The sequence below is a fragment of the Rhodnius prolixus genome, unplaced genomic scaffold (genome assembly GCF_049639745.1).
Source record: "Rhodnius prolixus isolate KJV_2025 unplaced genomic scaffold, Rpr scaffold_16, whole genome shotgun sequence".
NCBI classification, from domain to species: domain Eukaryota; kingdom Metazoa; phylum Arthropoda; class Insecta; order Hemiptera; family Reduviidae; genus Rhodnius; species Rhodnius prolixus.
This window is the reverse complement of record NW_027411616.1, coordinates 473,752-497,630: the sequence shown is the minus strand read 5'-3', so window position 1 is coordinate 497,630 and position 23,879 is coordinate 473,752. Positions and strand designations below refer to the sequence as shown.

The window sequence follows — 23,879 nt, the reverse complement described above, 5'->3', positions numbered from 1 at the left end:
GAACGTAAAAAAATATCTAACATCTAAACAAAATTAGTCTTAGAAATTCAAAATAATTTTACTTACATGTCCTTCTTGAGTTAATTTTTTTATATAAAGAAGGTTAAAAAAAAAGTAAAATAGTCAAAAAACAAAAATATACAATTATTCTAATAATTAAAAAAAATACAAGTCAATAATGTAATCAATAAAAACATAAAGTCTAACTAAAATCTAGTATTGCAGCACACATCATTTGGCAACAGCAAAAATTAGATAACATAAAGACACAATTACATAAACATACATAAACTGCTCTAAAAATACATGTATGGCTGACTTTAGGGCGACATAAAAAGCTTCTTTAAAAACAAAAAAAATCACACAGCATAAAAATCAAAACAAAATCAAAATGTAGATAAAAACCATTAAAAATAAATTGATTGACAAATTTTAAAGTTAAGAAAATATTGAGGATTGGGCACAGAATATATTTTTTAGGCAAGGTTCAATGAGTCGTACAAAATTATTTTCAGTAGTTTCTAGTCAGTTTTGTGAAATAATATAAAATTAAGGAATAAATATTCAAATCCAAGTAGTAGTTATTGTTGAGAATATTTAAAATACTGGGGCACTAACAGTAAAGGAATCGGTGAGTGTGTGAAGGAATCGCTAGAATAAGAATATGAAGATCCTAAGTTTGAGCCTAGATCACTGCCAGAGATTTCTATTTTCCTAAGAGTTCAATGTCTAGTTCACTGAGACATTGTCTGTTACAGAGTACACACTGGTGGCCGACAACATGTTGAGAAGTCTCCGTACTACAGATGCTAACGCCCCTTAGGCGAAAATACTAGCGAGACATGAAATTTCGACATTCAAAATCAATAAAAAAGAAATTTTTAAGCAAAATAAGGCAAAAACAACGGTTTCTCGCATTTCAAAGCTTACTTAACAAATACGAAAAATTGCAGGAATTTTACTCATTTTTGAAAAGTCCCATTACCTTCCACAAAAAAACGATGATTTATTTGTTAAGTAAGCTTTGAAATGCGAGAAACCCTTGTTTTTGCCTTATTTTGCTTAAAAATTTCTTTTTTATTGACTTTGAATGTCGAAATTTCATTTTTATCATTTATAAAATCTCTTTAACAAAAACTTACAGTTTAAAAAGTTAAGTATAAGGGTTGATTAAACGCCAAAAGGTACACAAATTAGCAAGTACCCAACATTTCATTAATACTTCATTGATATTATTTTAAGTAATTTTACTACAGTAATTTTCATTAATATTTTTTTGAATTTATTAGATGTTTCACAGACCCTTATGCTGGCCATTTTAATCTACAAAATATTTGTTCAAGTAGAACACCATTTAACTTAGATTGACTGTAATATCTAATCAACAAACTATTAATTACAGGTTAAAAAGAAAAACTTTATTAAAAAAAAAAAAAATATGAGGCTAGAAAATTCAAAAACTTTTTTAAAAAAATGCTTACACCAACATTCATCAATGATTTCATTTATTTATTTTTATTTTTAAATAAAAATCGTCGGTTTAAGTTCATTCTTCGATTAATAATTGTAATTGTTACTTTATGTAGTAGTCAAAAGTTTATAATAATAGGTAATAATTAATCTTGCTTTATAGAATATAATATAGCTTTCTTCAATTACATTCTCAATCTAGGTATTTTTCCCACAGTATTATATATTTGGAATATAAGATAAATAAGATATGCATATTTTTATGACAGCTAACATAATTATTCCAGTATTTTACTATAAGTAAAATTAGAGGGACTACATTAAATTACAATTGAGAAATGAATAATTATTGTTGAATAATTTACTTGATATTACCTACGCGTTATTTGTGCTCACAAATACTTCGGAAAGACGAATTCTAGACTGAAATATTGTTTTAAATCCGTGATTCAAATTTAAATAGTAGCCGACTCTACCTTAGTCTTTTTCTACTTTAACGTTCATGTACATACTCGTACATACATGTGACTACTCAGAATAAAGAGCATAATAAAGATAAATCATAAGAATAATTTGGAATAAAGCTAAAATAAAGTACCTATTTATTAATGAAGATATAATATACATTTTATCATAATTATAACAAAAAAATAAAATATAATGAATGAACAAAGGGAAGGGATTAGCTATGCGGTTAGCGTATTGGATTCCCACGTGGAGGTTCCGGGTTCGAATCCAGCTGCAGACCCTTAGATTTTCTCTTTCTAAGAGCTTCTTACAGCTCACTGTCCGGGTGATGGACAGTGTTGTCTGTAACGAGAGAACACTGTCCGGAGGCCGGCAGTGCACTGAAAAAAGCTCCGGGCGCCAATAACCTTAGATGCTGACGCGACTTAAATCATAAAAAAAAAGAAAAAGAAAATGAATGAACTGGCCAGCATAAGGATCTGTGAAACATCTAATAAATTCAAAAAAATATTAATGAAAATTAATGTAGTAAAATTACTTAAAATAATATCAATGAAGTATTAATGAAATGTTGGGTACTTGCTGATTTGTGTACCTTTTGGCATTTAATCAACCCTTATACTTAACTTTTTAAACTGTAAGTTTTTGTTAAAGAGATTTTTGTACCTTTTGGATAGATTTTCCTTTTGTATGTTTTGCAAAGTTACATATCTGCTTTACAGATTTTTTTAAAATTGGGAATAATAAATTTTAATTTTATCATTATAACCTGAAAAGGTGTTAAGTCGGAGTTACTACCACTGGAGAGATCTTTTTAAAGAATGATTATAGTTGCGGTCCCCCAAACCATCCTCAATAACAATTTTTTTGAGAAAGCGTTTTGAATAAAATAAAAAGGTAATTTGTACGTAAATAGCAAAATTAAACTGCGATTTCAGTACTTCCCCTTAAGAAGAGTAAAAAAAATAAACTGCGATTACAGTACTTCTCCCTAAAAGGCGAAGAAGCAAAGATTTTGAATCGAACGACAATTCATGGATGTAAATCGGTTCACTCATTGATAATTTTAACGATTGCAGTACTTCCTCTTAGTAGGTGTAAGAGCATGATGGCACTTCACAGCCACGTAGAGGAGCTTTAACCACTTCTTCTTGCTAAATTTTATCAAAATCGGACTAAGCGTTATAGAAATATTGGTAATAATAGTTTTAGAAAGGGCCTAACTTGGGTGGGGCAAACTCCCCTCCTTATGAGGCACAGCGTCGAGACTTTAAAAGTGCAAATCTGTACAAAATTTCGATTCGAATGACACTTCATTCATGAAACGTTTCGATAATTTGAAACGATTGCTATACTTCCCCTTAACAAGTGTAAGAGCAGATCGTCGCTTTAATGTTACGTTAACTTTAATGTTACCCTGTCATCCTACCAAATTTTATCAAAATCGGGCTAAGATTTACAGAGTAATTAATGATAATAATTTTGGAGGGGGCCTTACATAAAGGGGGCTAACTCCTCTCCCATTCGATGTACAGCGTCGAGACCCCCAAAAGGCACATCTACATAAAATTCCGAATCGAATGACACCTCATTCATGAAAATCGATTCGCGCGTTTAGGCGCTACGTTGTTTACAAAAAAGGTAACAAAACAACAACAACAACAACAACAACAACAATAACAATAACAACAACAACAACAACAACAAGAACAAGAACAATTTTTGAAAATGCCGTTTTTGCACATTTTCGGCAACTTTTTTCTCAAAATCTATCAGATCTAGGTTGTTGCAAAAAAATTACAGTCATAAAGGAGGATTTGCCCTATATTATAAAGAAAATTTGGGAATTTTATCTTTTATAAAAAAAGAGAAAAAAATCGTCAAAGTTGGGTGTTACGCTTTTTCGTGCAGTTTCTACCGGACAGTTTTAATACATCAAAATCTGTCGGAAATTCCCTCAGCTTCAAAATGCATGCATTGGTTTTGCAAAAAACTGTATTGCTTTTCCATTTCTTAGGCTTAACAATGCAAAAAAAGCCGTTTTTGACCTGAAAAATTAAAAAAAAAAAAATCCGCAACGTAAACCGATTTCGTTTTCAGTAGATTTTGGTTAGTTTTGACCCAAATAATAAGGAGAAAGAAAAATTTTTCATGTTGGTGAACTTTTCAATTAAAATCGTTCTAGGCGAACCGTGATATAGTAGAGGGATGAATGTGTGAAGCGAATGTATTTATAAGTAAGAATGGAGAGTGAGAGATACTGTAGTTATAAGCACCTAGATGATGCTGGCTGTATGGCGAAAGCCAATGCCAAATAAATAAATAATGAATATGGATAAAGTAAAAGAGTCTGTCCAAAGAGCAAAAACAAAAATGCAAGATGAATGTTTACACAAATGCTCTCTTGTTTACTGTTTTAATCCCATGAGTTGTAAACAATGCCTTGTTTTTAAAATTACTTTCAGGCCACCTTAAACTTCCAGTCATTCCGGCAAGATTAACCGTCCAAACTCTAAAAACGAAAAAACTGATACGTACGACATTTTTGTTGAATGCCGTCGTCAAGCTCAAACAGCTGCAAGGGCTTACCAGGAGAGATTTCCTCAACGAAGACACCCAAGCCGGAAAACGATTGCTCTTATTGCTACAACGTTCCGCTTGTTTGGTAGTGACATTCGCCAAGGGCCAAGAAATAGGGTTAGGAATGTTCGTAATTTTGATACTGAGCTTGATGTATTACTCTATGTGCAAGAGAATCCTAATACTTCAGTTCGAAATGCGGCTAGAGCTCTGGGAATTAGTAAAACTGTCTAGTGGGAAATACTCCTGCAATGTCAAATGAATCCATTTAGGTACCACATTGTTCAGGGGTTTCGTGAAGGGGATCAAGAGCGCCGACTTACTTTTTTGGCTCATACGAGTGCATTGTTGGAAATTCCTGATTTTTTATCTTTTATTTTATGGACCGACGAGGCAAAATTTACCAACAACTTTTAATAGGTGGAATTTCCGTTCGTGGGCTGACCAAAATTCCTATCTATCTTATCAGTCCCATCATCAAGTTGTAATGTGCATAAATGTATGGTGTGGATTGATTGACAATAAATTAATCGGCCCATACGAGTACTTTTATGAACAAAATCTTAATGGAGGGAATTTTTTTAAATTTTTTGTCAGAAACACTACCCAAGCTTCTTGAATATTTACAACTCTTGGGATTATAACAGTAAACAATAGAGCATTTGTGTAAACATTCATCTTGCATTTTTGTTTTTGCTCTTTGGACAGACCCTTTTGCTTTATCCATAATCATTTATTGTTTTTTAATAAAATGCTAGCAGGCAGCGGTAAAAATAATTTGTTTTTCTTCAAGAATGCATAACTTGGGAACTACAAAAGCAATTTTAATTTTTCAAAAACAGTTTTTCTCACAAAACAAAAAGTATTTTTAGAATTCATAATAAAACATAGGGGTTCCCATTTGAAAAAAAAAGTTAGTATCTCTAACCTGCATATCAGCAGCAAAATTTCGTTATTTTTTATAGTATCATTAGATACTACTCAAAAAATAAAGGAAGTTACGATTTGAACTTTTTTTCTTTCATCAAAAATTACCGAGAAAAAGGGGGTGAACCACTTAGCCCGGACAACCTGTATAGGGCATATACTCGATTACAAAAATAATTTTTTTTATATAACTACCTAGATTTAATAGGTTTCGAAAAAAGCCAAAAATGAGTCGTTTAAAAAAATATGGTTCGTTTTTAGGTATTTAGGCATTTTTACAGAGCGTTTAAACGAGTGATTTTCTTGAATGAGAGGTCATTCGGAATTTCGCGTAGATGTACTTTTTGGGGTCAACAACTCTTACTTGAAAAATTAAACCCAATTATTCGATCAAAAAATATTCTTTCCTTTCATACATCTGTTTCTCAAAAGTTTGTTTCATTCACCCTTACTGCTTTACCGAAAAAAATAAATTTTATTCAAGGCATTGGTACTTATCAAAAAGGAGCTATTTTCTGTGACAAGATACCTCAACACGTTCTTAACTATTAAAATTTAAGGTCAAATATGAGTATCAAATAACATAAAAAAGGAAGACAGAAGTATGTTTTCTTTTTTTGTAAATAAAAAAAAGGATATTGAAGGAAATGATGAAAATTAGAAGTAAATTTGTTAACAATTACTTTATAATGGAAGGAGAAACATACAAGACATACACATGTGTGTGCTGAGTATTCAATGTTATTTATGGAGATCATTTCTTTGATTGTATTCATTTCATTTTTCGCATTGATAAATGTAATTTTATATAAGTTGCATAAATAATGACATATGTATATATCCCAATAACCTAAAAAGAATGAATCTTGACTATAATAGTCAAAACCAATGTTATTGTTACCAATTTCTTAAATATCTCAGAACGAGAAATTGAAATTGATTATATAAAACGACGTTTTATTATAACGAAAAGTCGCTCTCTGTAAAGATCGTCGTGGTCTCTTTTTTGTTTACAAAATACAAAAACAAAATTATTTTAATCACACCCTATTTACAACACAACATTAGCTATTACCGTCTGATTTCTTTTCTCTAATATAAAATGATATGAGGCTTCAAGGTACCTGTTAATTATGTTATTTACTGTAAGGATTTAATTATGGTATTTTTTAAGGTAGCAACTTAAAAATAATTAAAATATATAAATATAGGAATTACTAATTATAAAAATTCAATCTGTTATTCTAAATAAATAAAATCAATCCACTTTTTAATTAACTTTAGATTAGAATAGCAAATGGATTATTTTTGGTTCCTGAGAAACAGGCCATAGTCGCTTTTTAAAAGATATGTTGGGAAAGTACATTAAATAAGTGAGGGTTACTCTAATCATGTTTCTTTTTCAATTTTTTGTATTGAACTTAACGTTTTTTGTAATATAAAAAATTCAAGAGCGCTATAAATGCTAGTGGCGTTCCTACGAATTCTGAACTAACGCATACGAATTTTTCTAAAATGTACAGTGCCGGTAATTCCTAAACCATTAGCATAAAAATTTGCATTTTCTTTAAATAAAGATAAGAATGTTCCACTACTATAACATTTTAAAACTATATTTATTACCAGGTAATATCGAGCTTACTTGAGACAAGCGAATGGTTCGGAATTCCCCCATTTAACTCTAAGTAACTTCCTTAAATCAAAGTTTAGGAATCCTTACCAGGCAGGAGCGTTGTAACGGCGGTTTGGAGCTTTTGCCTAGAAAGTCATAAAAATATATGCCACTAGTTGTCAATAGGATTTCTGTAAAGAAGAGTAAAGTATTCCACATCACTCATATCAGGAATGAAGGAAGATATAATAGTTGGCTAAAGTGTACGTTAGGAATAGACGAAGACGTTAAAAAAATACCTATATATATAGTGGCGATTAGGAATAGTTACGCAATGTGTAGAAGCGAAGATTAAGAACTCTTACTCATGAGCGTAGGATTTAGGATTTGAGCAAAGGTCCTTAAAGATTCCCAGAAAAAAATGGAAGTTCAAAAATATTCATAATTTTTGTACTCTCGATTATACATTATTTATAACGAAGTAAAATTTGTAAACAAGTAGAAAATCAGGTATTTACTGGAGCGGGAAAAACATCTACGTTATTCAACATGTCTCTTCAACTGAAAAAAAAAATCAATGACATTATCATATTTTTTTTTTTTTTAAATTTATTTTGTAATTTACATCTGTATACATGGTATACAATCAGTAAATATGAGATATGATGAACTGGTGCGGGAGGAGTGCAGGAGGAGAGAAGCTACCCAGCGGTAGTACTCTCTATAGGAGAGAGGAGAGTGTGAGGAGGAGAGAGGAGAGATAGGAGAATAATGGCGTTTAGGCCTTCAGACCTCAAGGAAGTCGCGGGGCCACTGGCGCATTATCATATCTAAATCTTTTTAGCAAATTAATAAGGACTAGAACTATGAAACGACAGAAACTCCCGCGGATCAGTAGGTTTTGGAATAAAAACATCATAAAGAGAATAAAATAAATAGCTCTAAGAATATGGTAAAAAGTATGACTGAGGAGACGAAAACTTGGTCTTTAAAGAAGAAGATGGATGGTTGGTTAGAAAGAGAAAGTGGGTATTGTCTACTCACGTTGTCTTTGAAGTCGACAGTAAAACACCGAAAAAAGTATGGTTTCCTGGTTAGTTATACGCACCGTATAGTACGGGCTGATGGTAGATAATAAGAGCGATTACCCTGCTATACAGCTCGAGATGAAACCACGATTATTTCATTTTCCTGGCTGGAACACCAACACAATCAAGTGTTTAATTTGCAGGAAGCCAACAGATAGCATATTTATCCGCCTGGTAAGACTGTGCTGCTACCTTTGAATCAATTTATAAACAGTTAAATTGAAGTTTGGGTTCGAAAAGTTGAAGCTTATCAGCACAATGTACTAACTTCGTTCTAATGTAAAATAACAAACCAAACTCTTAATAGGCCTTCCTCTGAAGAATAACGAACACTCAGCGCTTTAGCACTACCATCAGAGAGGCCTCACCCATTCAATAGCCAAATGAAATCTAGTTTTAGATACATTAAATTAATCTTAAAATTTGTCCTACGATTCTCGGCTTAGTCTTACAAAATATATAATAAACGTGTTTAATTCCTTTACTCATTTACTTACTGACTATAAATAATAAATTTGGGGTGAAATACTCACACACTACTTACTGCGATTATTACAATCACCTAGTGCTAACAAATTAAAAGTACTAAATTATTTCTATGAAGGATTGCAAAGACTACTTATTCTTATAATATTTAAAATGCTTAAAAACGAGGACAAAAATAGTCACTTTTTTATACACCCTATTTAATTATGTTTTCTTAACTCTCGTCAAATAAATGTTCACAATTGAAGACCGCAGTATTATTGTGTTTAGATTCCAACTTTTTGTGAATTGCGGAAATATTTTGCAGAAATGCAGAATTGGATTGAGGTAAAACATCTTAGATCTTTTGTAAGCACAATTATTCTGTTTTTGGTTTATAACACAATACAAAGGATAAAAATCATATTCAAGAAATAACGTGAAATTACAATTTAAAACAAAAATATAAATAATATCTAATAGTTAATGGGAAATTGATTCAGTTCTTAGTTGGAGTAACATCGTGTCCAACTTTTTCTAATGAAACGTTTTATGTTGTGAATTTTGGAGTGCGTTTCTTTAATTAACTAGGAATATTGTGTGGAAATTTTAAAAAAGTTATCGAGCAGTTTTTGAGAAAATTGCGATTGAAAAATTAACTATATTACTAGATTTATCCACTGGAGCGCAGCATTGAAGACCAGACGCAGAGGAGAGCGGAGTATTTAGGGTGGGGATTATACTTGAAGATAAATAAATGGTAAGTTTTTGAAAATAAATAGAAGTGAACAATAGATCTTTACAAATAAACGCTCATGCTTTCTATGTTTATTTACACTTGAATGTTTACAATAAAGACATTGAATTATTTTTATTACTTGAAAATTGTTTTGGAAAAGGAAGAATTGGCAGCATTAAATTTAACTGAGAAACTGATGTTTAATTTAACTGGAAATTTACCGCTTTTTGGTAACTAAATTGTATATGTACAATTAATGTCACAGAAAATAGATAAGTTTTTTAAGCGGAGTTCCGTTTCTGATATTTCTACTCCTACATCGAAGTCTTCTTTAAAGAGAAGTAGAAGTTCTCCAGAGTCTATTTGTGCACAACCAGGGAAAAAATCTAGTGTGGAAAAACCTGTGACAGTGATCAGCAGTATGGCGACCAGTGACGAACTACTGAGTGCTATAAGAGCTTTGTAGGAGATTTGTAAACGTGCTGCGGAATATCTACTCTGGATCTGTCTCTTCTATCTGGACACCTGGCGGAAAATCCGAGTCGTTTGGAGTGCAAAGTGGCGTGAGGCAAGGGTGTGTCCTAAGTCCACTATTGTTTTCGTTATATATTAACGATATTCTAGATGAATTTGAGTTTGGTGTAAATGTGTGAAATGAATTCATCAAAGCCCTACTTTACGCGGACGATTTGGACTTGATCGCTAAAAATCCTCAGGGCCTACAGCGTAATATATGGAAGTTGGAACAGTACTGTGAGAAATGGAGTCTTGAGGTTAATTTGGAAAAATCCAAAATCATGATATTCCGAAATGGCGGTCGCCTTAGATCAAATGAAAAGTGGTTTTACATATCACGGAAAATAGATACTGTTAACCAGTACTAGTATTTGGGGGTAACATTTACTTCACAATTATCGCTACAGCCCCACTTGCAGAATAAAGTAGCCTCTTCTAAATTGGCTTTGAACGGTTGTGTGGAAAAGATTGATCAGTGACCCTCTAATAAATTCTCTCTAGTAAATAGAAGCTCAAAGCTACAGGTTTTTTAATGCTGTTTCGCGGTCCATTCTTTGTTATGGCGCACAGGTATGTTGAAAGGGTTCTTTGGTTCTTTGTTAGGAAGTTGTTCCAGCTTCCTAATTATACTCCTTCGTCTATGTTACACTTGGAGACGGGACTAAATCCTCTTTTTGTACATACCTTTGAACTTCATGCCCGGTACATAGGAAAAGTTTTGAGTATGGATCTTCATAGATATCTCCGGATAGTTGCTGAAGAAGTTATAAAAGAGGGTATCTCCTGGGCTGGTAGATGGAGGGATTTGGCTGGTAAATATGAAGTGTCAATCAATTTTAGCACAACTGATGGCGCCACCCTCAGTTCTCAGATTGGGAGCTTGGTAGACCAAGTGAGGGTGAACGCAAAAAAAAATAAATTTAAAGAAAGAGCAAGCTCCACTCATAGATTTACAATTTATAAATTATTAGATCATGACGTGAGATGTGCTAATTTACTCAGTGAGAAGGTAGACACTCTCAATAGTTTATCTTCTGTTCGTTGGGCTCTCAAACTGGGAGGAGAACTGATGAAACTTAATTATAAGCCCAATGACCAGCAACAGTCTGGTGTAGAATGCCCTCTATGTAATCTTGAGGAGAAGGAGGATACTTTCCACTTTGTTGCTACCTGCCCTGCCCTGTCACCTATTCGTTTGGAAGTTTTTGGAGAAAGATATCTCCCTCTAGAAAGATTTTTAAACGTGATGAATGGTATAGATTTGCCTCAACTTCATCCATTTCGCAACTGAATCTTGGAAGTTTAGAGGTAAATTATTCAATGAGCCTGTTTCTTGATTTTGTAGTCATCTGAGAGGAGCTTTTGTACATTCATGAAAATTAAAGAACTTTTGAAAATTCATGTATTTTCACTCTTTTCCTCGTTTTTCTTAGTCATTTCTGCATTTAAAATGTTTCTATTTATATAAAACTATTAATAATAACTTTGTTTTCCTAATTGTGTATTTATGTTTCAAACTCCGGCAGACGGTAGAAACCATGCCGATTAAAGTATTTTGTTCTGTTTCAAAAATATTGTATCTTGTATTTTTTTTTATTTTTTTTTCATTTAAATAAACTTTATTACTACTACTACTATATAATAGTTAATGTATCATACATTCATTATGCATTCAATCATGTATAAACATGACTTCGTTAAATGCATATTGCACTGAAAAGATATTAGAACATTTGGTAAAAATAAGGAACGGATTTTATTTTAAAAATCTAATTTTCAAATGTTTGCAATCACAACAGTTTAATTTGATTTCAGCAACCCCTCTACTAGAAAATTTTACGGCCTACCGAGAAAGCAATATCTGCATTACTTTAGACAACATGAACGTAATAGTGGAGTTGTGAGTTTAAACATCCGACACCACACCACTCGCCTTATACACACCACTTTTACTTCACTTCCGGGAACGGTCGACTTTAGAAAGAGAGAGAGAGATCCTAAAATTGTCATTTACAAAAATAAGTATTCTAAAATAAAAAAAATAAGTGCAATTAGAATAAACAATCAAAATGCAAAAAATAAAAAAATAAATACATTCAGGAGCAAAACAAAACAAAAAACAAAAAATGGAACACATTACTTATTTGAATTGCCCGCCTTAAAAAGAGAATCTGGAGGAAAAATGCCGAAGGCAAAAACCTTGGTGGCTTTCTTTAGACCCTTATCTGGCGAGTTTGGCGATTGTAGTAACGATAAGGAAATTCATTTGATAAAGAGAAAAGGACTCTTCACAATTGTTTTTTGAATAGCTCTATCCAATTGAGCACCTCATGCATCGGTGTTGAATGAAAAAATTAGGATACTGACAGATATCCTAATCAAGAACGCAGCTGGAATTAATCTTATTCGTACAGAAAGTTCTCGAATTTCATGGTTCTTGCCAAGAAATCGGGATTATTTCGCTGCAGTTTGAATCTTAAACCTCGCTTCTTGCTCTAACGCCGCCTATTCGGGAACTTGGTTTAAAAGTCCTTCTCCCTTTAGGTACCGCAATCTTTAGTACCAGGATTTTACAATCCTGTTATTAACGTACCACTGCTGTCTACTTCCAAATACACAAGCTTAGGAAACTAATCTTGGTTAAAAAACTCATCGTAGTTTTGTCATGTTAGCTTAACTAATGTAAATAGTTCTCCATTACCGTCTTAATTTTCACCTTCAAAAATTAAATGTTTCCCTAATAATAATCCTAGAGCTCGTGTGAGTGGTTACAAAAAAACAAAAAAAATTAGAGGTTATCTCAAACAACTAAGGTGTTCCTTTTTTTTTGCCCCGAATGTATATAAATAACACAACGTGATGAATGTGTTTGTTAATACGAAAAATCTTTATTATTTCCAAAAAAAGGAATCGGTGCAACCCAAATAAAGCAACAGTTCATTTCAAAAGTTTTGCTTTTTTCCAATTTTTATCACATCCTTTTAGTGTGTGATAAATACTCTGTTTTTTTATTATATTTCTCACCTTAGGATCAAATACCTCACCAGGCCGCAGTTTTCCAACCTGTGGAAAAAATATATTAAACAAAAAAAGTGTGTAAATTTGGGATTAAGGTTTATTAAAAAAAATGTTTTTATATTGAAAAAATTAGGGATCAAGCTAAACAGGGACACGAAATTCAGACGCCACATTTTTTGAATTTTGGACATCACATTTGCCACTTAAAAAAACTATTTTTTGGACAAATACAAGTGATAAGCAAACGTGCAACTGAGAAAATTAAAAAGGAAAATAAGATTAAATTAAACCTTCGACGATCGTTACAAATTATTGTATTAAAAGAGAGCTTCAGAACGATTTGATAGCAGCTAAACAAATCAAAATTATTAAAAAAAATTATTAACAAAAACAAAATAATGAAAAGACTGGTGAAATTGTGTGAACCTAAATGGTTTGGCCTCACCTTCTTCTCGTCGACCATCTCTCCGGGTCGCAATTTTCTATTTTCCTAAAATGAATAAGTCAACTAATATTTTCTTCTTTTTTAATGCTTTGTTTTTTAATCAAATGAGAGACGTTTCTTTTTATTGGATGGAAGATATTCTCCTAAAATAGATGTAAGGTCAAGGTGGTTGAAAAGGTAGCTAGCTACACCTTAGAGATTCTACAAAAAGATATACTATTTTTTTTTTATTTATAAAGTTTTTAATTACTTTCTACTGGAATTAATAAGCCATTTCAAATGTCGAGTTTGAGCAAAAAGTTAGTGGGTGAATGATTTGTAATCAGGAATTTATCCTGCTCTTTAAATGGCATTAAGAGATAAGAATTGAGTTTTAAGTGCCGTGAAGTAAAATAATTTTCTATTTATAGGTGTCACTTTTTATTTTGACGCTGATTAGAAGTCTTAGATATTTAAATCTTTGTGCCGATTTAGATGTACCACTTTTCTAATTATTTTTTTCATAAAATAATGAACATCGCGTTTAAGACGTACTACAATAATATTAATATTACTCTGATGTATTAGGGAATCCCCTGAGTCCTTTTTAACGTAATTAACGCTTAAAATAAGTAAACAAAAGAGCAAACAATTAAATGAAAAAATAAAAAGCTGATGGATTTCTTTTCTCTCCTTTAACACTAACTGCGTTAGTAGGGCTATTAAGGACTGCAATACCTGACACTGATGTTTGAAAAAAAGGAAACAGGACTACAATACTTCTCATTAGTAGAGCAAGAGAAAACAAAATGCTGCAAGAGGTTTTTTTTTACAGGGATGCCAACTAATAGTATTTCGATTGCCAAAATGTTTTGGATTTTCATTCATTTCTGTCATTTGTTCTTCATGATGGTGCAAAAAATTTGTCTTCTGATTTCAGACACCGGGTTACTCTAAGGTTTTAAAGAAATATTATAAGTAGAACAAATCTCAAGATTGATAAACTAAATCGGAAATATAGAAGCACGAGCAATGGTGAAAGCAATGAATGATGTTACCCAAGAAAGTATTTATTAGTGTAATCTATTTCTTTATTATAAGCGAGATATTAGACTGAATTTTACCTTTAAAAAGCACATATTTAAGTATATTTTAATAGAATAGTTTATTTAGAGCATTAAATAATTATAAAATTAAAATAACTACCGACTTTGTTCTTATCCAGCATTTTGTGGTTCTACTCATCGGTGTTTTATTTTACGTCTCCAAACCTACCAAAATTTCCCACTTGAAGTTTCCATTTGTCTACGACTGCATCTCAAATTTTGCAATAACTTATAGCTATATCCCATCGTCTCCTAAACCGGATAATCACCAAAAGGGCTGAGCCGACATTAACCCAAAGACTTCTGGATATCTACTTGTATTTCACTAGACAACTAACTCATGCTATTAATTGTTTCCCATTAGTACATTTTATTCGCATTACGTACATTTTATGTAAACAAATATAAAAACGTGAGTGTAAATGAGTACTCGCAATTTTAGCTATTCTTACTTATAAAAAAAGTTAATATCGTTGAGTCTACCCGCCGTTGTACTGCGCATGCTTACTGTAACCCTGACCGGTTCCGGACGTTCATACAACCATCAGAGGTAAATTAATCTGTTTGGTGCAAAAGATTTCGCCTTCATTTAACTTTCCGCCCCGCTCTACACTTGCTGTAGTTTTTAAATGTAGCTCTTGCAGGGAACCAAATACAACTATTTCAAGACATCAAAGAAATAAATGATACCTTCAGAAGAAATTAAACTCGAAGCGCATTAAATTCTATCTTAGCTTGTTCCGCCTTAAGATAGCAAGTAATTTCAAACTCAAAATAAAAAAAAACAGTTATTTATATTAAAAGAATAAATCCTTTTCAACCGCCTCGAACTTACTTTTTAAATAATTTTCAATATTAGCATGGCCCTGTATCCACTATTAAGATGAGCTTTTGATGTTCAGCTGTTAGAGGACAATCACAAGCGACCCCAACATTTCATACAAGATTGTAGAGAGCCGCAGACAGTACTCGTAAATGAATATTAAATAAACAATGCAAAATTAATAAAGGACTTATTTTAAATTAAAACTTACTCTTCTTCTAAAACCACCGCCAGAATTTTAAATCAAGAACAACCCATCTTGAACAAATTAGTTTGTTGGCTAAAAGTGAATATGTTTGTTAAAAGAAGATTTATGTGTTAGCTCCTAACAAAAATCTATTTCATTCCTTTTGGTGTAAATATGTTTAAAGAACATCAAAAAATCATCTGTAATGTAGAAGTGAGAAAATTCATTTTATGCCTATCAAAAATGTAAAAATTATGTGTGTTTCAAAAAATGGGATCCCATTTGGTAACACTGTATACTTTGTAAGATGCAAAATTAAGAACTTAAAATGGTATTTTTTAAGTGTTACTTTAAAGTAGTAACTCTTAGCTGTTATTACTAGCTGTTATATAGATATCATTATTCCATAATAACTCTCAGCCTTGTTTGGGAATATGCCATTACTTTGAAATTCTTTTCATCTAGCTACAAGGAAAACCGTAACTTTCGGGTAGCCAAATTATTTCGGACTATGTCCTCTAAACGCCGCGTTGAACACCTTGTGTAAAATTTGTTTTTTTTTTTTTTGCATTCGGAATCGCCAGTTTTGAAACGCAATATGTGTGAAACCAAAAGTTCAAGTAACGGTCCTAGCAATTTTTGAGCACAGACGAAGATCATCAATGACCAAGAAAATGAGATTTCAATGAAATAATTACAGTGTTACCTTGGGTTCTAAATATAATCATTCTTTTAGAAGAAATCGTTTTTTATCCATCGGTGCATTTAATGAAGAAGGGAAAAAACATAATAAAAAATAAATTTTTCATCACTATATTAGGGAGGTATTTTAGAAGAGTCCATTAAATTGAACATTAAAATAATCAACAGAAATACGATGTGTATATAAATCAATTGAAAATTGTGTAAACTTGCTGTTTTAAGTGAATATTTTCTGTGTGTTAAATTTTTTATTAAACAAAAAATAACAAAAAGTGAAAATAAAAAATAAAATAATACTTTACTCTCCCGACTAACTAACAACAAAAATCTCTATCTAACTAGAACCAAAAAAAAAAAATCTAGATAACTGATACAAATCGCATTAACTAATACAAATTGTTATTCTCTTTTAACTAAGGACAAAGTTTCTAATTAAAGAAATACGAAAAATTATTAAATTAGAAACCTCGTCAGATATGATGAGTGAGGGGCGGCGTCCTTTCTCTTCTGGAGGAATAAGAGAACCTCTACGAGATGGAGGTCCTGAGCCCGGAATCAGCGAACTTTTGCGTGAGTCACCAGTAGGTGTTTTTTCACGAATCACTTCTATTTTGGGTGCTTCTGGCGCTTTTATAGATGGTACTTTGATCTAAACAGTCACATAATCGTAATCTTATAAGTTTATCAAACAGTCTGAATTATCTAATACAAAATGCAGATTTAATGCTTTACCTTAGGAGTTTCAACAGATGAAAATTCCATAGCTTCTTCCACCTGTAATTATGAAAAAATATAAAATTCATTAAGTTGCATTCCTAATTTTTCCTAAATATTATGTTAAAGTAGTGTCAAAACACTATTTCATCGCCAAATCATTTGTTTAGGAAGCAGTTTTCAAATTTTAAAACCGTTTTCTCTTGAATTCCTAAAAAAGAATCTACTTTTTGAGTGTCGAACACTCTCTACGAATAACTTTTATTTCGATAAAGTCTACTGTTTTTGAAAAAATGCGAAATAACAGCTAAACCAAATAAAAAATTCGAAATTTCTGAGTTATTTCGTTTTTGAGTCATGTTGAACCAAGAGAAAGAGGTCAGTTTGCTAAAACAATCTTTTCTTACTTAAGAGACTTAAAGACGGGTACTTTCAGTGAAAACACTAAGTCGAAAATACGCAAATTGCCATCTTCCTAAGACAACTCTTAGAGGAAAGTAAACTAGCCACTTCTTAAGGAATCTTGCAGCTATCCCAGCCTAGCAATACAAAGAACATTCACACTGACACGGCTCCAAATTACTGAATATTCACAGGACTGCCGAGTTAGTTGATGTGTGCTGCTGCTGGATTTAGCGCACCCACTACAACCAGAAAGAGGCTACAATCGGTGAAGAAACTCTGTGACTTGAGGGAGCCCAACAGATATTTTAGGTCCTTCTTGCTTGACACCCTCTGCTAAACAAAACGAATCTAATCCTGTTGTGAGATATTAGCACATTTTTTTTTTTTTCAAGTTAAATTCAGTGTGCCTAATGTACTTTAATGTTATACAATATTTAGTATAGTAGTATCAGATCTTCAATTAAGGCGTGCATACATATTATTCATTGTAATTATGTTATATACTTCAATAGAACGTATACATAAATTTACTTGTGTATAGGTCGAAATGATTATAATATCAATGTTTTTTCATTTACTTTAATGTACAAGTTTCTGGAGATATTCTCTCTTGTCTTTAGAGGCGTTAATTTTTCTTATAAACAATTTGTAGTTATGAAAAATATTACAACAGAGGACTCCCAACTTTACATATGTACTTCTAATGTAAACTCATATAATGTCAGTACAATGGTTTAAGAACAGAGTTCTATCAAGGAATGTTTGTTGGCTTACCTTAGTCTCCTCTTTAACCTTTTCTTTTTCTTCTTTCTGAAACATTTGGTAAAGTACATTAGTAAGCAGTAGATACTGGATAGCACGAGGCTATCCAAGATAATCAAGATCAGTTCAGGGAAACCATGCCTTGCAAATAAAGGCTATCCATTAGTTTTGTAATAGCTCTGGCCATTAATTCAGGTGAAAGAAACAGAAAAAGTAGAAATCTAGACGTACTGGACGCCCATTCCGTGATTTCCTCTTGTATTTTACCTTCTATTTTCTAAATGAAGGCTACCCTTTATGTTTATTTTAGCAGTGACCAGAAAAGCAAGTGACAGGGACAGAAAAAGTAGAAATCTACACGTAATAAAAGCCTGAACGGTGTTTCTTTCTTGTATTTTACCTTTTATTTCCTGCTTTTAATATGTAAAATATTTCAGTTCTATAATTACCTTAGACAATTTCTTTTCAACGGGCTTAAGTTCAACTTTATCTCCTTTCTTATCCCCTTTATCATCCTTCTTCGCAACGGGCTTAAGTTCAATTTTTTGTAATTTTTGCTCCACTTTCTCTTCTCTCTATGCAAAAAAGTAATGAATCCATTATTCTTGTGAGAAGGATCGGAGCTTTGATCAGCTAACGCTGCTCCTTAACAAATATTAAGGGTTATGTGAAAGGGAAGAAAACAAGAATTATTCCGGCTAACAATACGTATAATTATTTTAGTAATTATTTAATATTGTTTTTAAATCAACCAAAAGTAAACTGTAAGAAGCAGTCATCAGACCAATCGCGTGCTATGGTTCATTGTTGTGGAACCTTACCACCGCCAGTTGTAACAGGGTGAGAGCAAGCGAAACAAAATTGATAATTGATATTTATAGATGAAGAAAACTCTGAAATTGAGGATATGCAAAAATATTGGAAGTTTCATTTAAAATTGTCAAGAGTATGAATTGTATTTGTCCATTCATAGTAATACAAGACTAATTAAAACAGCTAAACTAAAATAATAAGAGCAATAAAAAAAACTAAGCTAGTAAGTAACAAACTTAACTTAGCATCTTTTATTATTTACCTTAAACGGTTTCTTGTCCTTAGGTTTTTCCGGTGTTTTTTCTTCCTTCTGAGCAAGTAAATAAAACTGTTAGTGTGTTTATCAGATGTTTATATATAATTATGAATTGTCATTATATTAAGGAAATTTTATATTTGTTATAAAATTAAGAAATTTTATATTTATTATTCCCATCAATGTTTTGGTTTTATATTAAAAAGAAAATCGAAATCACTCCCAGACTCCTTTTTATATCATTTTCTCGGCTACTTTTTCTTCAAAAACACTTAAATAAAAACGGATGTTTACATACTGGGGTTCAATGGCAGTGAAATAAACCATTAGCAGTTTTGGTTACCATAGTAACAGCTGAAAGAGAGCTCCCATCAATTCTAAGACCAAACATTCGGCTCTTCTGCCACACTCGTCGACGAGTGGAACGATTTGCAAACCTCTAAAATTTAACCAATGTTTTATTGATAATAGTTAATGAGATATAGAAGATTAAATTTTAGAGTTTTGCAAATTCGTTCAAATTTCAAACCTTTTTATCTCCTTTGGTATTTATAAGATTTCCATGAATTCTTTACCGAATTGTAGAGAAAAGTTAGCTCTATAGCTGGTATACATTTCAATATTCTAGTGGTATTAGTTAACGAGAGTTAGAAGGTTAAATTTTGGTAGTTTTTGTGTATCTTTTCAAACCATCAACTCTTAATTATTGATTTAACTATTGTAGTAATCATTTAATCAACTCTTATACCTAACTTTTTAAACTGTAAGTTTTTGTTAATGAGATTAGATAACTAGGAATACATAGCTTCCACTACATTGAAGAATGTATATTAATACATATGTTGGATACCTTTATAGATTCCTTTTCCTTAGGTTTCTCTTGTATGACTTCTTGTTTCTGTGAATAGTATTTGATAATTGGTGAAAATGTGTTATCATTTAGGCGGCTTATACATTGATAATGAATATTGTTTAAAATGTTACCTTCAAAGGTTCCTGGTCTTTATGTTTCTCTGTTGTGATTTCTTCTTTCTGTGAATGGTATTTATTAGTTAAACTCTAAAAGTATAACTTGTGTTGTATGTTTACAGATAATACAAAACAGAACACTACAGCCGGTAATAAGACGATAATAGTACAAGCTCATATATTTCGGAATTAAGTTTGTTAACATTAAGTTTGCCGAATGTAATGTAAGACATATTTTATGGTGAGTTAACTTTAAAGATCTTTAGAGATTTCTCTGGTTTGATCTTGACTTTCAGAGTATGGAATTTAGCTGGATTAGTGAAAATGTAGTGAACAGTATTTAGGGGTGTGACTGAAATTGAGCAGTGACATCGAAGTTGATAAATAAGTGCCATAAGTACTCTAATTATGGTAATTCTTAATTGTCATTACGCTTTGTAATGAAATGTAGGATATTAATGTTGTCAAGGGTCTGATTACCTTTAAAGTTTCCTTATCTTTAAAATTAAATGGCGTGATCTTTCTATAAATGATATGTGGTTTTAATGTTCTATGTAGTGAACATGCAATAAAATTTACTTACTATGTTCAATATATCAAATATAATGTTCATTTGAGCGAAAAATTTAGGGTAACTTTACAGTTTTCTTGTCTTTAAAATCCTTATGTTTTACCCCTTGTTTCTGTGAGTAGTTTTGTAAAAAGTGGACTTATACCAGAATAGATGGAACATACACGGCTTACACATGAAATTTCTAATATTTTTGCAATATTTAAGTTTCACTAGGAAACTGTATATTGCTTGAACTTAGATCAAACTAAAGAAATTTTAAATTGCAAAGGTTGTGATTTTTCTTCGTTTTATGCTCTGCATTTTTTGTTATTTGTTTATTTTGTTTAAAGACCTATTTCCCACTCGCTAGAAGGAAAATAATTTAAGTATTGTCTACGGTTAGGGATGAGCGCAAGCTCCGGAGTTTTCTTTCAAGAAACAAAATAAAAAAAAATTATTAATAAAAATTTAAACATGTTATTAAGGTGGTGGGTACTTAAATGCTCTAAAAAATGTTTTCGATTCTTTCTCTATTGAAGAGAATATCTCTGTCTTTTTTGCTAGTAAATTTTTTAATCACCTTCTGATAAAATAAAATTTAATTTTTAAACGTTGAAAAGAATTATTTTGCATTTTCAATTCAAAGTTAATTCACTTGAATCTCTCTCAACCGAACAATGAAGAAACTTAATGGAATTTCTTGAAGGCAATTATAATTTTCATTATTAAGAAATCTTAACCGGAAACCGGGCACGCCGGTTGCTTTTAGTTCATAAGTTACATTACTAAGTACTACCTGTACAATCCAAAGTTCAGATTTACAGTGCTTTTTAGTAAAGTAGATTATCTAAATTATTCTTAATGATGATAATAATATTTCATTGTTATGTAGAAAAAACAATTTTTAAATAGAGATGGAAAGATAAAATGATGAATTGATAGAAAGTTGTGCAACCGTCTAAGCACTAGCTGCCAAAGAATATGTGTGGAAACTGTATCTGTGATTACGTAGGAAACTAATAACTAATTTTAATCAGTTAGTAAGCCAGGTAGAAGTACCTACAAATGTAAAGACAATTTAATTCAAGTGGAGATTTACCTGTGGTGGTTCCTTATCTTTCTTTTTCTCTAGAGTGATGCTTTGTATCTGTGAATGGTGTAATTTCATAATTAGTGTATGTGTAAATGCGATAGTGAGGGAAGTGAATATCAGTGGAGGTTTACCTGTGGTGGTTCCTTATCTTTCTTTTTCTCTAGAGTGATGCTTTGTATCTGTGAATGGTGTAATTTCATAATTAGTGTATGTGTAAATGCGATAGTGAGGGAAGTGAATATCAGTGGAGGTTTACCTGTGGTGGTTCCTTATCTTTCTTTTTCTCTGGAGTGATGCTTTGTATCTGTGAATGGTGTAATTTCATAATTAGTGCATGTGTAAATGCGATAGTGAGGGAAGTGAATATCAGTGGAGGTTTACCTGTGGAGGTTCCTTATCTTTCTTTTTCTCTGGAGTAATGCTTTGTATCTGTGAATGGTGTAATTTCATAATTAGTGTAAGTGTAAATACGATAGTGAGGGAAGTGAATATCAGTGGAGGTTTACCTGTGGTGGTTCCTTATCTTTCTTTTTCTCTGGAGTGATGCTTTGTATCTGTGAATGGTGTAATTTCATAATTAGTGTATGTGTAAATGCGATAGTGAGGGAAGTGAATATCAGTGGAGGTTTACCTGTGGAGGTTCCTTATCTTTCTTTTTCTCTGGAGTGATGCTTTGTATCTGTGAATGGTGTAATTTCATAATTAGTGTATGTGTAAATGCGATAGTGAGGGAAGTGAATATCAGTGGAGGTTTACCTGTGGAGGTTCCTTATCTTTCTTTTTCTCTGGAGTGATGCTTTGTATCTGTGAATGGTGTAATTTCATAATTAGTGTATGTGTAAATACGATAGTGAGGGAAGTGAATATCAGTGGAGGTTTACCTGTGGAGGTTCCTTATCTTTCTTTTTCTCTGGAGTGATGCTTTGTATCTGTGAATGGTGTATTTCATAATTAGTGTATGTGTAAATGCGATAGTGAGGGAAGTGAATATCAGTGGAGGTTTACCTGTGGTGGTTCCTTATCTTTCTTTTTCTCTGGAGTGATGCTTTGTATCTGTGAATGGTGTATTTCATAATTAGTGTATGTGTAAATGCGATAGTGAGGGAAGTGAATATCAGTGGAGGTTTACCTGTGGTGGTTCCTTATCTTTCTTTTTCTCTGGAGTGATGCTTTGTATCTGTGAATGGTGTATTTCATAATTAGTGTATGTGTAAATGCGATAGTGAGGGAAGTGAATATCAGTGGAGGTTTACCTGTGGTGGTTCCTTATCTTTCTTTTTCTCTGGAGTGATGCTTTGTATCTGTGAATGGTGTATTTCATAATTAGTGTATGTGTAAATGCGATAGTGAGGGAAGTGAATATCAGTGGAGGTTTACCTGTGGAGGTTCCTTATCTTTCTTTTTCTCTGGAGTGATGCTTTGTATCTGTGAATGGTGTAATTTCATAATTAGTGTATGTGTAAATGCGATAGTGAGGGAAGTGAATATCAGAGGAGGTTTACCTGTGGAGGTTCCTTATCTTTCTTTTTCTCTGGAGTGATGCTTTGTATCTGTGAATGGTGTAATTTCATAATTAGTGTATGTGTATATTGAATGAGAATCTGGGAATGGGAATGTGAATATGTGTGCTCTCAAAAAACTGTTTCCTTTAAGTTTCTTTGGGGTAACCCCTTCTTTCTGTGAATAGGATTTGGCATTTACTTTATATACAGTGGATAACTTTAATATTCGATCAAAGTAATAATTTTTTCTAATTTAAGGCGCAACTTCTGAGGTCATTCGCTTCCGGAGCTCATTTGTTTTCACCTCTCTCGTTAGACAACACTGCCAATCTCCGGACAGTGAGCTTTAAGAAGCCCCTAGGAAGAGAATACCTAAGATCCAGCAACAACCCGGGATTTCTGCGTTGGAATCCAATTAACTAACCACTGAACCAATGCCTTCCCAAAAATAATAATTGCTTTTATAAACAATGGTAGGAGTGAAAAAGTTTACCAATTCAAAAAAGAAATTGTTTAGAAATGTACATTTTATTTACAAAATGGGTAATAACATTCAGTGATTCAAATTGAGATTTCAGTCACCGTATTTGAGTCCGACTCAATACATTTTGCTATTAGTGATGTTTAGTATTGTGATAAGTTTATATGTAATGAATTTGTCGATGTGTGAGTGGCTTTAACGGTCTT

At 32.1% G+C, this 23,879-nt stretch overlaps 1 protein-coding gene across 50 annotated transcripts in view; it reads right to left on the bottom strand.

The window, feature by feature from the left end:
- Positions 1–23,879, bottom strand: part of bt (projectin protein bent) — a 227,451-nt gene that overhangs the window by 149,387 nt on the left and 54,185 nt on the right. For 7 of the 50 annotated variants that reach the window (XM_074134324.1, XM_074134274.1, XM_074134273.1 and 4 more), the window contains 21 exons: positions 23,193–23,240; positions 23,068–23,115; positions 22,944–22,991; positions 22,820–22,867; positions 22,696–22,743; positions 22,572–22,619; positions 22,447–22,494; positions 22,322–22,369; positions 22,197–22,244; positions 22,072–22,119; positions 21,947–21,994; positions 21,822–21,869; positions 21,697–21,744; positions 20,060–20,107; positions 19,926–19,973; positions 19,082–19,129; positions 18,456–18,581; positions 18,019–18,054; positions 16,858–16,899; positions 16,592–16,774; positions 13,329–13,373 (listed from right to left, as the gene is read on the bottom strand). In XM_074134324.1, the coding sequence (XP_073990425.1) occupies positions 13,329–13,373; positions 16,592–16,774; positions 16,858–16,899; positions 18,019–18,054; positions 18,456–18,581; positions 19,082–19,129; positions 19,926–19,973; positions 20,060–20,107; positions 21,697–21,744; positions 21,822–21,869; positions 21,947–21,994; positions 22,072–22,119; positions 22,197–22,244; positions 22,322–22,369; positions 22,447–22,494; positions 22,572–22,619; positions 22,696–22,743; positions 22,820–22,867; positions 22,944–22,991; positions 23,068–23,115; positions 23,193–23,240 (1,200 nt within the window). The remainder of the gene's footprint in view (positions 1–13,328; positions 13,374–16,591; positions 16,775–16,857; positions 16,900–18,018; positions 18,055–18,455; positions 18,582–19,081; positions 19,130–19,925; positions 19,974–20,059; positions 20,108–21,696; positions 21,745–21,821; positions 21,870–21,946; positions 21,995–22,071; positions 22,120–22,196; positions 22,245–22,321; positions 22,370–22,446; positions 22,495–22,571; positions 22,620–22,695; positions 22,744–22,819; positions 22,868–22,943; positions 22,992–23,067; positions 23,116–23,192; positions 23,241–23,879) is intronic. The other 43 variants (XM_074134284.1, XM_074134321.1, XM_074134295.1 and 40 more) reach the window with 41 other exon arrangements.